This window comes from Lepisosteus platostomus, chromosome 5, assembly GCF_059453375.1.
Source record: "Lepisosteus platostomus isolate fLepPlt1 chromosome 5, fLepPlt1.hap1, whole genome shotgun sequence".
Taxonomy (NCBI): Eukaryota; Metazoa; Chordata; class Actinopteri; order Semionotiformes; family Lepisosteidae; genus Lepisosteus; species Lepisosteus platostomus.
Window position 1 is genome coordinate 534,896 of NC_142615.1, and position 12,893 is coordinate 547,788.

General features: G+C 53.5%; 2 protein-coding genes across 2 annotated transcripts; one reads left to right on the plus strand and one right to left on the minus strand.

Annotated features, from left to right (window-relative positions):
- Positions 1-433: 433 nt before the first annotated feature.
- On the minus strand, positions 434-8,468 carry psmb13a (proteasome 20S subunit beta 13a). Its single transcript, XM_088631987.1, has 8 exons — positions 8,242-8,468; positions 4,197-4,290; positions 4,023-4,120; positions 3,791-3,931; positions 2,699-2,814; positions 2,301-2,359; positions 1,809-1,960; positions 434-789 (listed from the first exon to the last, which is right to left on the minus strand). The coding sequence occupies exons 1-8, from the start codon at positions 8,301-8,303 to the stop codon at positions 678-680; spliced, it is 834 nt and encodes a 277-aa protein (XP_088488113.1). The 5' UTR covers positions 8,304-8,468; the 3' UTR covers positions 434-677.
- A 69-nt stretch (positions 8,469-8,537) lies between these two features.
- Positions 8,538-12,694, plus strand: psmb12 (proteasome 20S subunit beta 12). Its single transcript, XM_088632010.1, has 6 exons — positions 8,538-8,755; positions 9,772-9,842; positions 10,369-10,500; positions 10,773-10,902; positions 12,165-12,309; positions 12,420-12,694. The coding sequence occupies exons 1-6, from the start codon at positions 8,723-8,725 to the stop codon at positions 12,545-12,547; spliced, it is 639 nt and encodes a 212-aa protein (XP_088488136.1). The 5' UTR covers positions 8,538-8,722; the 3' UTR covers positions 12,548-12,694.
- The last annotated feature ends 199 nt before the right edge of the window (positions 12,695-12,893 follow it).

Sequence of the window (12,893 nt, forward strand, 5' to 3'; positions counted from 1 at the left end):
ACAGTAATACTACACACAGAGTAACGCAGTCAGACACAGTGACTCTACACACAGAGTAACGCATTCAGACACAGTGACTCCACACACGGAGTAACACAGTCAGACACAGTGACTCCACACACAGAGTAACACAGTCAGACACAGTGACTCCACACAGAGTAACGCAGTCAGACACAGTGACTCCACACACAGAGTAACACAGTAATACTACACACAGAGTAACACAGTCAGACACAGTGACTCCACACAAAGAGTAACGCAGTCAGACACAGTGACTCCACACACAGAGTAACGCATCAGACACAGTGATTCCACACACAGAGTAACACAGTAATACTACACACAGAGTAACACAGTCAGACACAGTGACTCCACACACAGAGTAACGCAGTCAGGCACAGTGACTCTACACACAGAGTAACACAGCTGGGGGTAGTTCAGAACTGAGTCTTTATTAACCAGGAATCACAGGTATACAGTAAACAGTGGTTCATTCTGAAGACACACAAATACAACAGTGTCGCCCTGCTCTGCTCACAGACACACCCCAGGGCTGTTTCACACACACGTCTGGAGAGTGACTGTGTAACCTGTTCTGTTGTGTCGCTGTGGAAGTCCCGTGCTGTTGTGCGATTGTGACACTGTTCTGCTGCTGTGTTGCTGGGTTGTCGTGTTGCTCAGTGTGTGTCCATGAGCTGCACTGTCTCCTGGACCAGCTCCATCTCCAGAGGAGAAACTGTCTCACGGAGAACCGGAGTCGTCCCAGGACAGTACTTATACTTCCTCTGTCTGAGAGAGAGAGACGGGTTAATACACTCCAGTACACTGACACTGCACTGAGAGAGAGAGGGGTTCATACACACACACTGACTGGACACTCCAGTACATGAACACTGCACTGAGAGAGAGAGGGGTTCACACAGACACACTGACTGGACACTCCAGTACATGAACACTGCACTGAGAGAGAGAGGGGTTCATACACACACACTGACTGGACACTCCAGTACATGAACACTGCACTGAGAGAGAGAGGGGTTCATACAGACACACTGACTGGACACTCCAGTACATTAACACTCACTGAGAGAGAGAGGGGTTCATACAGACACACTGACTGGACACTCCAGTACATGAACACTGCACTGAGAGAGAGAGGGGTTCACACAGACACACTGACTGGACACTCCAGTACATGAACACTGCACTGAGAGAGAGAGGGGTTCATACACACACCCTGACTGGACACTCCAGTACATGAACACTGCACTGAGAGAGAGAGGGGTTCATACAGACACACTGACTGGACACTCCAGTACATGAACACTGCACTGAGAGAGAGAGGGGTTCATACACACACACTGACTGGACACTCCAGTACATGAACACTGCACTGAGAGAGAGAGGGGTTCATACAGACACACTGACTGGACACTCCAGTACATGAACACTGCACTGAGAGAGAGAGGGGTTCATACACACACACTGACTGGACACTCCAGTACATGAACACTGCACTGAGAGAGAGAGGGGTTCATACACACACACTGACTGGACACTCCAGTACATGAACACTGCACTGAGAGAGAGAGGGGTTCATACAGACACACTGACTGGACACTCCAGTACATGAACACTGCACTGAGAGAGAGAGGGGTTCATACACACACACTGACTGGACACTCCAGTACATGAACACTGCACTGAGAGAGAGAGGGGTTCACACAGACACACTGAGAGAGAGAGGGGTTCACACAGACACACTGAGAGAGAGAGGGGTTCATACAGACACTGCCCTGAGCCAGTACCTGGTGTCCTTGTACTGGGACTCCTCGTAGGGCCGCAGGTACTCCACTCCTGCCCGGGTGATGACACACAGGTCGATGTTGCTGCCCGAGCCCAGGTCACTCATGACCCCTGCGTGGACGGCGTCTCTGACCAGGCGCTTGGCATCGTCCAGCTGCAGAGAGCAGCAGTCTTACTGACGGCCGACACGTCTGACCTCCATCTGCATCTGATCTCACTGGGCTGTACTGGGCTGTACTGGGTTTTTACCCTGATCTCACTGGGCTGTTCTGCGCTGTACATTGTTTTTACCCTGATTTCTCCGGGCTGTACTGTGTTTTTACCCTGATCTCACTGGGCTCTACTGCACTGTACTGTGTTTTTACCCTGCTCTCACTGGGCTTTACTGCGCTGGACTGTGTTTTTACTCTGATCTCACTGAGCTGGACTGTGTTTTTACCCTGCTCTCACTGGGCTGGACTGTAGGCTGGGGGTGGACTCGTCCTCAAACTCACCTCCATGTCGGTCCTGAAGCCGTCCTCCAGCACCCCCATCGCGGGCAGGTCCCCCGAGCCTGTGGACAGCACCGAGCGGTCAGTCGGCCTGGGGCGGTCAGTCAGTCAGTCAGTCAGGAGCGGTCAGTCAGTCTGGGGCAGGCAGTCAGTCAGTCAGTCAGTCAGTCAGTCAGGAGCGGTCAGTCAGTCTGGGGTGGTCAGTCAGTCAGACTGGGGCGGTCAGTCAGTCGGTCAGGAGTGGTCAGTCTATCAGAAGCGGTCAGTTCTCCCTGTCACCCTCTGGGCCTCGTTCATCACTGCAGCACAGCTGAGTCCGAGTCAGGAGGAGTCCTGCAGGTACGCACACACACACACACACACACACGCACGCACACAGAGCCGGCTGACCGGATGCTCACCCATGGCCTTGAAGGGCATGTTGTCGACACTCCCGTACGGCCCCACTGTGTACAGGTGAGCTCCAGTGACGTCCACTCCGCCCAGCAGCAGGTACGCCCCGATCTGACCGCGGTACCTGGACACACAGACACACCCTGACTCAGATCGTCCACCCTGAGTCACCCTGGGCTTCACACACACACACACACACACACACTGACCTGAAGAGCATGTCCTGCAGGATGCTGGTGGCCATGACCACCCTGGGGTTCACACACACACACACACACACACACACACACTGACCTGAAGAGCATGTCCTGCAGGATGCTGGTGGCCATGACCACCCTGGGGTTCACACACACACACACACACACACACACACACACACACACACACTGACCTGAAGAGCATGTCCTGCAGGATGCTGGTGGCCATGACCACCCTGGGGTTCACACACACACACACACACACACACACACACACACACACACACACACACACACACTGACCTGAAGAGCATGTCCTGCAGGATGCTGGTGGCCATGACGACCCTGGGCTTCACACACACACACTCACACACACACACACACACACTGACCTGAAGAGCATGTCCTGCAGGATGCTGGTGGCCATGACGACTCTGGGCTTCACACACACACACACTCACACACACACACACACACACTGACCTGAAGAGCATGTCCTGCAGGATGCTGGTGGCCATGACCACCCTGGGGTTCACACACACACACACACACACACACACACACACACACACACACACACTGACCTGAAGAGCATGTCCTGCAGGATGCTGGTGGCCATGACCACCCTGGGGTTCACACACACACACACACACATGAACACACACACAAACACACACACACACACACTGACCTGAAGAGCATGTCCTGCAGGATGCTGGTGGCCATGACCACCCTGGGGTTCACACACACACACACACACACACACACACACACACACACACACACACACACACACACTGACCTGAAGAGCATGTCCTGCAGGATGCTGGTGGCCATGACGACCCTGGGGTTCACACACACACACACACACACACACACACACACACACACACACACACTGACCTGAAGAGCATGTCCTGCAGGATGCTGGTGGCCATGACGACCCTGGGGTTGCGCCCGCTGTTCAGGGAGAAGATGGACAGGTTGGAGGACAGCAGCTCGGTGGTCTTCTCGGTGTCTGCCGCCGTCCCGGCGCCGCAGCAGCTGGACACAGACAGGGGGGGGGACCCGTTAGTCCGGACCGGACCGGACCCCCGCCTCGCGGCCCGGCGTCGCCGTGGTGACAGGTACTCACTAGATGTTGGGCGCGATGTAGTGGATCTTGGAACAGACCTTATCAGCAACGACGTCACTGGAGGTGGCCCTGGTGTCGGCGCCCAGCACAACGCCATCCTGAGAGACACAGGGACGTCAATACACACACACCTGACACCGGGGTACCCAGAGACACGGGGCTATGCAGCTGTACCTTGAACACCAGGCCTGCTATAGTGGTTCCAGTCTTCATGGGTGTGGGGCGCCTCGACCTGACACCCCCCAGGGCCTGCTCGAAAGCCACATTTCTGGAAAACAGGGAAAAAGATGATATTCCTACAGCTCTGTGCACACAGATACAGTAAAGTCACGCTGTGTGGATACTGTTACAGGTGTCACTGCTGTAACAGAACTGTCACTGTAATGATATTATTCCTACAGCTCTGTGCACACAGATACAGTAAAGTCACGCTGTGTGGATACTGTTACAGGTGTCACTGCTGTAACAGAACTGTCACTGTAATGATATTATTCCTACAGCTCTGCGCACACAGATACAGTAAAGTCACACTGTGTGGATACTGTTACAGGTGTCACTGCTGTAACAGAACTGTCACTGTAATGATATTATTCCTACAGCTCTGTGCACACAGATACAGTAAAGTCACGCTGTGTGGATACTGTTACAGGTGTCACTGCTGTAACAGAACTGTCACTGTAATGATATTATTCCTACAGCTCTGTGCACACAGATACAGTAAAGTCACACTGTGTGGATACTGTTACAGGTGTCACTGTAATGATATTATTCCTACAGCTCTGTGCACACAGATACAGTAAAGTCACGCTGTGTGGATACTGTTACAGGTGTCACTGCTGTAACAGAACTGTCACTGTAATGATATTATTCCTACAGCTCTGTGCACACAGATACAGTAAAGTCACACTGTGTGGATACTGTTACAGGTGTCACTGCAGTAACAGAACTGTCACTGTAATGATATTATTCCTACAGCTCTGTGCACACAGATACAGTAAAGTCACGCTGTGTGGATACTGTTACAGGTGTCACTGCTGTAACAGAACTGTCACTGTAATGATATTATTCCTACAGCTCTGTGCACACAGATACAGTAAAGTCACGCTGTGTGGATACTGTTACAGGTGTCACTGCTGTAACAGAACTGTCACTGTAATGATATTATTCCTACAGCTCTGTGCACACAGATACAGTAAAGTCACGCTGTGTGGATACTGTTACAGGTGTCACTGCTGTAACAGAACTGTCACTGTAATGATATTATTCCTACAGCTCTGCGCACACAGATACAGTAAAGTCACACTGTGTGGATACTGTTACAGGTGTCACTGCTGTAACAGAACTGTCACTGTAATGATATTATTCCTACAGCTCTGCGCACACAGATACAGTAAAGTCACGCTGTGTGGATACTGTTACAGGTGTCACTGCAGTAACAGAACTGTCACTGTAATGATATTATTCCTACAGCTCTGTGCACACAGATACAGTAAAGTCACGCTGTGTGGATACTGTTACAGGTGTCACTGTAATGATATTATTCCTACAGCTCTGTGCACACAGATACAGTTAAGTCACACTGTGGATACTGTTACAGGTGTCACTGCTGTAACAGAACTGTCACTGTAATGATATTATTCCTACAGCTCTGTGCACACAGGTACAGTAAAGTCACACTGTGTGGATACTGTTACAGGTGTCACTGCAGTAACAGAACTGTCACTGTCATTAAATTATTTCTAATAGTCTTATTTCTGAGTAAGAACACTTACAGAAGAATAGGCTGGTGTTTCTGAGTGTGTGAGGATACTCACAGCAGTAATAATGTGTTATTTGTGTGTCAGAGTACTGAGGAACGGCCTCTTCTTTCAGAACACTTACAGAAGAACAGGCTGGTGTTTCTGAGTGTGTGAGGATACTCACAGCAGTAATAATGTGTTATTTGTGTGTCAGAGTACTGAGGAACGGCCTCTTCTTTCAGAACACTTACAGAAGGACAGGCTGGTGTTTCTGAGTGTGTGAGGATACTCACAGCAGGAATAATGTGTTATTTGTGTGTCAGAGTACTGAGGAACGGCCTCTTCTTTCAGAACACTTACAGAAGAACAGGCTGGTGTTTCTGAGTGTGTGAGGATACTCACACCAGTAATAATGTGTTATTTGTGTGTCAGAGTACTGAGGAACGGCCTCTTCTTTCAGAACACTTACAGAAGAACAGGCTGGTGTTTCTGAGTGTGTGAGGATACTCACAGCAGTAGTAATGTGTTATTTGTGTGTCAGAGTACTGAGGAACGGCCTCTTCTTTCAGAACACTTACAGAAGGACAGGCTGGTGTTTCTGAGTGTGTGAGGATACTCACACCAGTAATAATGTGTTATTTGTGTGTCAGAGGACTGAGGAACGGCCTCTTCTTTCAGAACACTTACAGAAGGACAGGCTGGTGTTTCTGAGTGTGTGAGGATACTCACAGCAGTAGTAATGTGTTATTTGTGTGTCAGAGGACTGAGGAACGGCCTCTTCTTTCAGAACACTTACAGAAGGACAGGCTGGTGTTTCTGAGTGTGTGAGGATACTCACAGCAGTAATAATGTGTTATTTGTGTGTCAGAGTACTGAGGAACGGCCTCTTCTTTCAGAACACTTACAGAAGGACAGGCTGGTGTTTCTGAGTGTGTGAGGATACTCACAGCAGTAATAATGTGTTATTTGTGTGTCAGAGGACTGAGGAACGGCCTCTTCTTTCAGAACACTTACAGAAGAACAGGCTGGTGTTTCTGAGTGTGTGAGGATACTCACAGCAGTAATAATGTGTTATTTGTGTGTCAGAGGACTGAGGAACGGCCTCTTCTTTCAGAACACTTACAGAAGAACAGGCTGGTGTTTCTGAGTGTGTGAGGATACTCACAGCAGTAATAATGTGTTATTTGTGTGTCAGAGTACTGAGGAACGGCCTCTTCTTTCAGAACACTTACAGAAGAACAGGCTGGTGTTTCTGAGTGTGTGAGGATACTCACAGCAGTAATAATGTGTTATTTGTGTGTCAGAGGACTGAGGAACGGCCTCTTCTTTCAGAACACTTACAGAAGAACAGGCTGGTGTTTCTGAGTGTGTGAGGATACTCACAGCAGTAATAATGTGTTATTTGTGTGTCAGAGTACTGAGGAACGGCCTCTTCTTTCAGAACACTTACAGAAGAACAGGCTGGTGTTTCTGAGTGTGTGAGGATACTCACACCAGTAATAATGTGTTATTTGTGTGTCAGAGTACTGAGGAACGGCCTCTTCTTTCAGAACACTTACAGAAGGACAGGCTGGTGTTTCTGAGTGTGTGAGGATACTCACAGCAGTAATAATGTGTTATTTGTGTGTCAGAGGACTGAGGAACGGCCTCTTCTTTCAGAACACTTACAGAAGAACAGGCTGGTGTTTCTGAGTGTGTGAGGATACTCACAGCAGTAATAATGTGTTATTTGTGTGTCAGAGTACTGAGGAACGGCCTCTTCTTTCAGAACACTTACAGAAGGACAGGCTGGTGTTTCTGAGTGTGTGAGGATACTCACAGCAGTAATAATGTGTTAATTCAGAGTAAGTCAGAGTACTGTCAGAAGAATGATGCGAGTCAGTGAGAATACTTACTACAGTAATAATGATAACCAGCTCTTTCCCAGATCCGGACATCAACACTCTCTCACTCTCTCACTCTCTCCCAGTCTCGATCACTGTCTCACTCTCTTTCTCTCTCACTCTGTCAATGTCTCACTCTCTCACTGTCTCCCAGTCTCTCTCCCTGTATCACTCTCTGTCTCTCCCAGTCTCGATCACTCTCTCAGTCTCTGTCTCTCTCACTGTCTCTCTCAGTCTCTGTCTCTCTCACTGTCTCACTCTCTTTCTCTCTCACTCTGTCAATGTCTCACTCTCTCACTGTCTCACTGTCTCTCCCAGTCTCGATCACTCACTCACTCTCTGTCTCTCTCTCCCAGTCTCTCTCACTGTCTCACTCAGTCTCTGTCACTCTCTCCCTGTCTCACTCTCTGTCTCTCTCCCAGTCTCTGTCTCTGTCACTCTCTCCCTGTCTCACTCTCTGTCTCTCTCACTGTCTCACTCTCTCAGTCTCGGGGTTCCTGCGCTCGTCCCCGATCCTCACTTTCACTTTCAGGAGTATCGCCCGGGCGCGCTCGGGGTGACCCCGGGGGGAGAGAGGGGGGTCACGCCGGTCCTCACCTGCCGGAGTTCTGGAAGCTGAACCCGCTCGCGGGCGCCTCGAGCACGAAGGGCGAAGCCATGGTCCGGTCGCGAGCGCTGGGTTGCCGGAGAGCGAGACGGGCCGGTCACGTGTCCCTGCAGACCCCGCCCGCGCGCGCGCAGGTTATTGCCCGCTGTGAAACACCGGAAGATCGTTTCCGTTTTTATTATTAATAAAAGGTTCAAGTTCAGGTTCGGCTACTTGCGCAGGTTTTGTAAACGGTGACCTATTGCAAGAAAGAAAAATCACCGTCTCGGTAAATAATATCTGCTTTAAATATATTTTTAAATGCGAAAGTGAGTTAATTCCGCTCAGCTTTCGGTTTCGGGAGAGCCGGGGGTGGGGTGCAGTTCCGCCGCCAGCCGCCGGGCGCCGCTGTTTCCCCGCTGGCCGGCAGCGCAGACACCCCGACTCTCCGCACCCAGCACCCAGCACTGCTCGGCTCGGCTCGGCTCGGCGATGGACGACAGGGTCAAGGGCGTCAGCACCGGGGTAAGAGCGAGCGAGGGAGACCCCTGCAGTCGGGGGGAGGCGGGCCGGGGCAGGGGGAGGGGAGGCGGCGCGGAGCTCGGCGGACGGGTCCGGCTCCGGCTCCCTCAGAACCGGCCCGGAGTTTGGGCTCTTGAGTGCTCCCCCGGGTCGAGCCGGGCCGGGCCGGACCGGACTCTCCGCGCCTCAGCCGGGCGGTTGGAGATGGCGGCCGGGCCGGGAGAGCGGGCCCGGTCTCTGTCGGAGGAGCAAGAGTTTACTTTCACTTTCTGTCCGGCGGGGGAGTCGCGGAACAACGTGGCTTGGCGGGGTACCCGGGTCTGATCTGGGGTCCCCCCTGGGCTGTGACACTGGTCACTCTGGTCTGGGGTCCCCCCTGGGCTGTGACACTGGTCACTCTGGTCTGGGGTCCCCCCTGGGCTGGGACACTGGTCTGCTGGCCTCAGTGGTCTCTGGTCACTCTGGTCTGGTCTGGGGTCCCCCCTGGGCTGGGACACTGGTCACTCTGGTCTGGTCTGGGGTCCCCCCTGGGCTGGGACACTGGTCTGCTGGCCTCAGTGGTCTCTGGTCACTCTGGTCTGGGGTCAGTGCTGGGCTGTGGCCCTGGTCTGCTGGCCTCAGTGGTCTCTGGTCACTCTGGTCTGGGGTCAGTGCTGGGCTGTGACCCTGGTCTGCTGGCCTCAGTGGTCTCTGGTCACTCTGGTCTGGGCTCAGTGCTGGGCTGTGACCCTGGTCTGCTGGCCTCAGTGGTCTCTGGTCACTCTGGTCTGGGGTCAGTGCTGGGCTGTGACCCTGGTCTGCTGGCCTCAGTGGTCTCTGGTCACTCTGGTCTGGGGTCAGTGCTGGGCAGCTCCTGTGGACAGGGGTCAGCAGACCAGGGTCAGCCCAGAGTCCAGCTCCTGCTGCTACACTAGAAAGGGCTCAGGGATGGACAGAGGGGAGGCAGGGTCCAGCACAGGGTCTCCAGCTCGTCTCTGGACTGACCGCTGACCGCACTGACCGCTGCCCCTGTTTTCCAGACCACCATCCTGGCGGTGAAGTTCAACGGGGGAGTACTGATCGGCTCCGATTCGCGGGCGTCTATCGGCGGGTGAGAGGCCGCTGTGTGTTCACACTGTGTCTGTGTCAGTCCGGAGTCACTCCTTTCTCTCTCTCTGTGTGTGTGTGTGTGTGTGTGTGTGTGTGTGTGTGTGTGTGCGCTCCAGCTCCTGTGTCAGTAACAGGGTGTTCACACTGTGCCTGTGTCAGTCCGGAGTCACTCCTCTCTCAATTCAGTTCAATTCAAGGTGCTTTATTAGCATGACCGATGGGTACAATCAGTGTTGCCAAAGCAAAAAAAAATAATATTAACATGGAACAAAACGTAAAATAGAAGTAAAATAAAATCTACAGACGTATTACAGACATTTACAACAAAGACATATTATAAAATATTGACATATACTGTAGACAGAAGGAGCATTATTGGGAGACAGACTCACTGGTCCTCAGGCTGTGACAGGAGATCACACACTGGTCTGCCACTTCAGCTGAGTTCCCTCCTCCCTCTCCCAGTAGGATCGGGACCCGTTGGGATTCTGGCAGGTGTGGAAACTCTCTCTCTCTCTGTGTTCCAGCTCCTATGTTTCCTCCAAGATGATTAACAAGCTGATCCAGGTTCATGATCGGATCTTCTGCTGCATCTCCGGCTCCCTGGCTGATGCCCAGGCCATCACGCGGGCTGCCAAGTTCCAGATCTCCTTCCACAGGTACCCTCCTCTCCCTCCTCCCTCCTCTCCTGTCTCTCCGGGGTGTTGTGTCTTGTCAGTGAGATGAGTGTAGCTGAAACTGAATCAGGCACATGATACAACAGAATAACTCTCCTCTCTCTCCTCTCTCCCCTCTCTCTCCTTCCCCTCTCCTCCCTCCCCTCTCTCTCCCCTCTTTTCTCTCTCTCCTCTCCCTCTCTCTCTCCCCTCTTTCCTTTCTCTCCTCTCCCTCTCTCCTCCCTCTCTGCGGCTGTACCCCTGGGGTACCCCAGTGTCCAGATGGGGGAGCCCCCCCTGGTCAAGGCTGCAGCCTCAGTCATGAGGGAGCTGTGCTACAAGAACAAGGAGGACCTGCAGGCCGGCTTCATCACTGCTGGCTGGGACAGGAGGAAGGGCCCGCAGGTGTGCCTCCCGTCTCCGGCCGCTCTCGCTGGGCGACGGCTGTGCCTCCCGTCTCCGGCCACTCTCGCTGGGCGACGGCTGCTCAGTGTGTCTCCTCTCTCTCAGGGGGGCTCAGTGTGTCTCCTCTCTCAGGGTCCTCAATGTGTCTCCTCTCTCTCAGGTGTACTCGGTCTCTCTGGGCGGGATGCTGCTCAGTGTGTCTCCTCTCTCTCAGGGTCCTCAGTGTGTCTCCTCTCTCTCTCAGGTGTACTCGGTCTCTCTGGGCGGGATGCTGTTCAGTGTGTCTCCTCTCTCTCAGGGTGCTCAGTGTGTCTCCTCTCTCTCAGGGGGTCTCAGAGTGTCTCCTCTCTCTCAGGTGTACTCGGTCTCTCTGGGCGGGATGCTGCTCAGTGTGTCTCCTCTCTCAGGGTGCTCAGTGTGTCTCCTCTCTCTCAGGGGTCTCAGTGTGTCTCCTCTCTCTCAGGGTCCTCAGTGTGTCTCCTCTCTCTCTCAGGTGTACTCGGTCTCTCTGGGCGGGATGCTGCTCAGTGTGTCTCCTCTCTCAGGGTCCTCAGTGTGTCTCCTCTCTCTCTCAGGTGTACTCGGTCTCTCTGGGCGGGATGCTGCTCAGTGTGTCTCCTCTCTCTCAGGGGTCTCAATGTGTCTCCTCTCTCTCAGGGTCCTCAGTGTGTCTCCTCTCTCCAGGTGTACTCGGTCTCTCTGGGCGGGATGCTGCTCAGTGTGTCTCCTCTCTCAGGGTGCTCAGTGTGTCTCCTCTCTCTCAGGGGTCTCAGTGTGTCTCCTCTCTCTCAGGGTCCTCAGTGTGTCTCCTCTCTCTCTCAGGTGTACTCGGTCTCTCTGGGCGGGATGCTGCTCAGTGTGTCTCCTCTCTCAGGGTCCTCAGTGTGTCTCCTCTCTCTCTCAGGTGTACTCGGTCTCTCTGGGCGGGATGCTGCTCAGTGTGTCTCCTCTCTCAGGGGGGCTCAGTGTGTCTCCTCTCTCTCAGGGGGTCTCAGTGTGTCTCCTCTCTCAGGGTCCTCAGTGTGTCTCCTCTCTCTCTCAGGTGTACTCGGTCTCTCTGGGCGGGATGCTGCTCAGTGTGTCTCCTCTCTCAGGGTCCTCAGTGTGTCTCCTCTCTCTCTCAGGTGTACTCGGTCTCTCTGGGCGGGATGCTGCTCAGTGTGTCTCCTCTCTCAGGGGGGCTCAGTGTGTCTCCTCTCTCTCAGGGGGTCTCAGTGTGTCTCCTCTCTCAGGGTCCTCAGTGTGTCTCCTCTCTCTCTCAGGTGTACTCGGTCTCTCTGGGCGGGATGCTGCTCAGTCAGCCCTTCACCATCGGGGGCTCAGGCAGCACCTACATTTACGGCTACGTTGACTCCAAATTCAGACCCGACATGACGAAGGACGAGTGCGTCACCTTTGCCACTAACGGTAGGGCCCTGTTTCTCTGTGATCGTATGGATTTCCCTTCGAGCAGCAGACAGGAGCTGACTGTGACCTCTGACCTCTGACCTGTAACCTGTCTCCTGTCTCCCGTCCAGCTCTGGCCCTGGCGATGGGCAGGGATAACGTCAGCGGGGGTGTGGTTCACCTGGCTGTGATCACGGAGAAGGGGGTGGAGCACATCGTCGTCCCGGGAGACAAGCTGCCCACATTCCACGACGAGTAGGCGGACCGGCGCCCCCACCCCCCCCTGCCCGTCGGACCGCCCGGATCTCCGAGACCCGGACAGCCTGCTGGGCCGGTGTTGTAGATGCTGTGTGTGTGTGTGTCTGTGTGTCCGGTCACTGTCAATAAAGGGAATATTGAAGCTGAAGTCCACTGTGTCCCTGTGTCCAGCCTGCTGCACCACACCGCCGCACACACTGACCGCGACACAGCTGTACACAGAGGGGGGTGGGGGCTGGGAACAGGCTGGATGAGCTCCTCCAGTCAGGACAGGAGGCTCTTCTGTACACAGAGGGGGGTGGGGGTGGGGAACAAGCTGCCCAGCCCTGCTGTTGAAGCCGATACCC

Excerpts from the sequence above, each read along its gene's own strand:
- psmb12 (XM_088632010.1), top strand. The coding sequence starts at position 8,723 with ATGGACGACAGGGTCAAGGGCGTCAGCACCGGG. Across the intron at positions 8,756-9,771 it reads TCAAGGGCGTCAGCACCGGG|ACCACCATCCTGGCGGTGAA; the intron begins GTAAGAGCGAGC and ends CCTGTTTTCCAG. Across the intron at positions 10,903-12,164 it reads ACAGGAGGAAGGGCCCGCAG|GTGTACTCGGTCTCTCTGGG; the intron begins GTGTGCCTCCCG and ends TCTCTCTCTCAG.
- psmb13a (XM_088631987.1), bottom strand. The coding sequence starts at position 8,303 with ATGGCTTCGCCCTTCGTGCTCGAGGCGCCCGCGAGCGGGTTCAGCTTC. Across the intron at positions 4,291-8,241 it reads AGCTTCCAGAACTCCGGCAG|AAATGTGGCTTTCGAGCAGG; the intron begins GTGAGGACCGGC and ends CCTGTTTTCCAG. Across the intron at positions 3,932-4,022 it reads TACATCGCGCCCAACATCTA|CTGCTGCGGCGCCGGGACGG; the intron begins GTGAGTACCTGT and ends GTCTGTGTCCAG.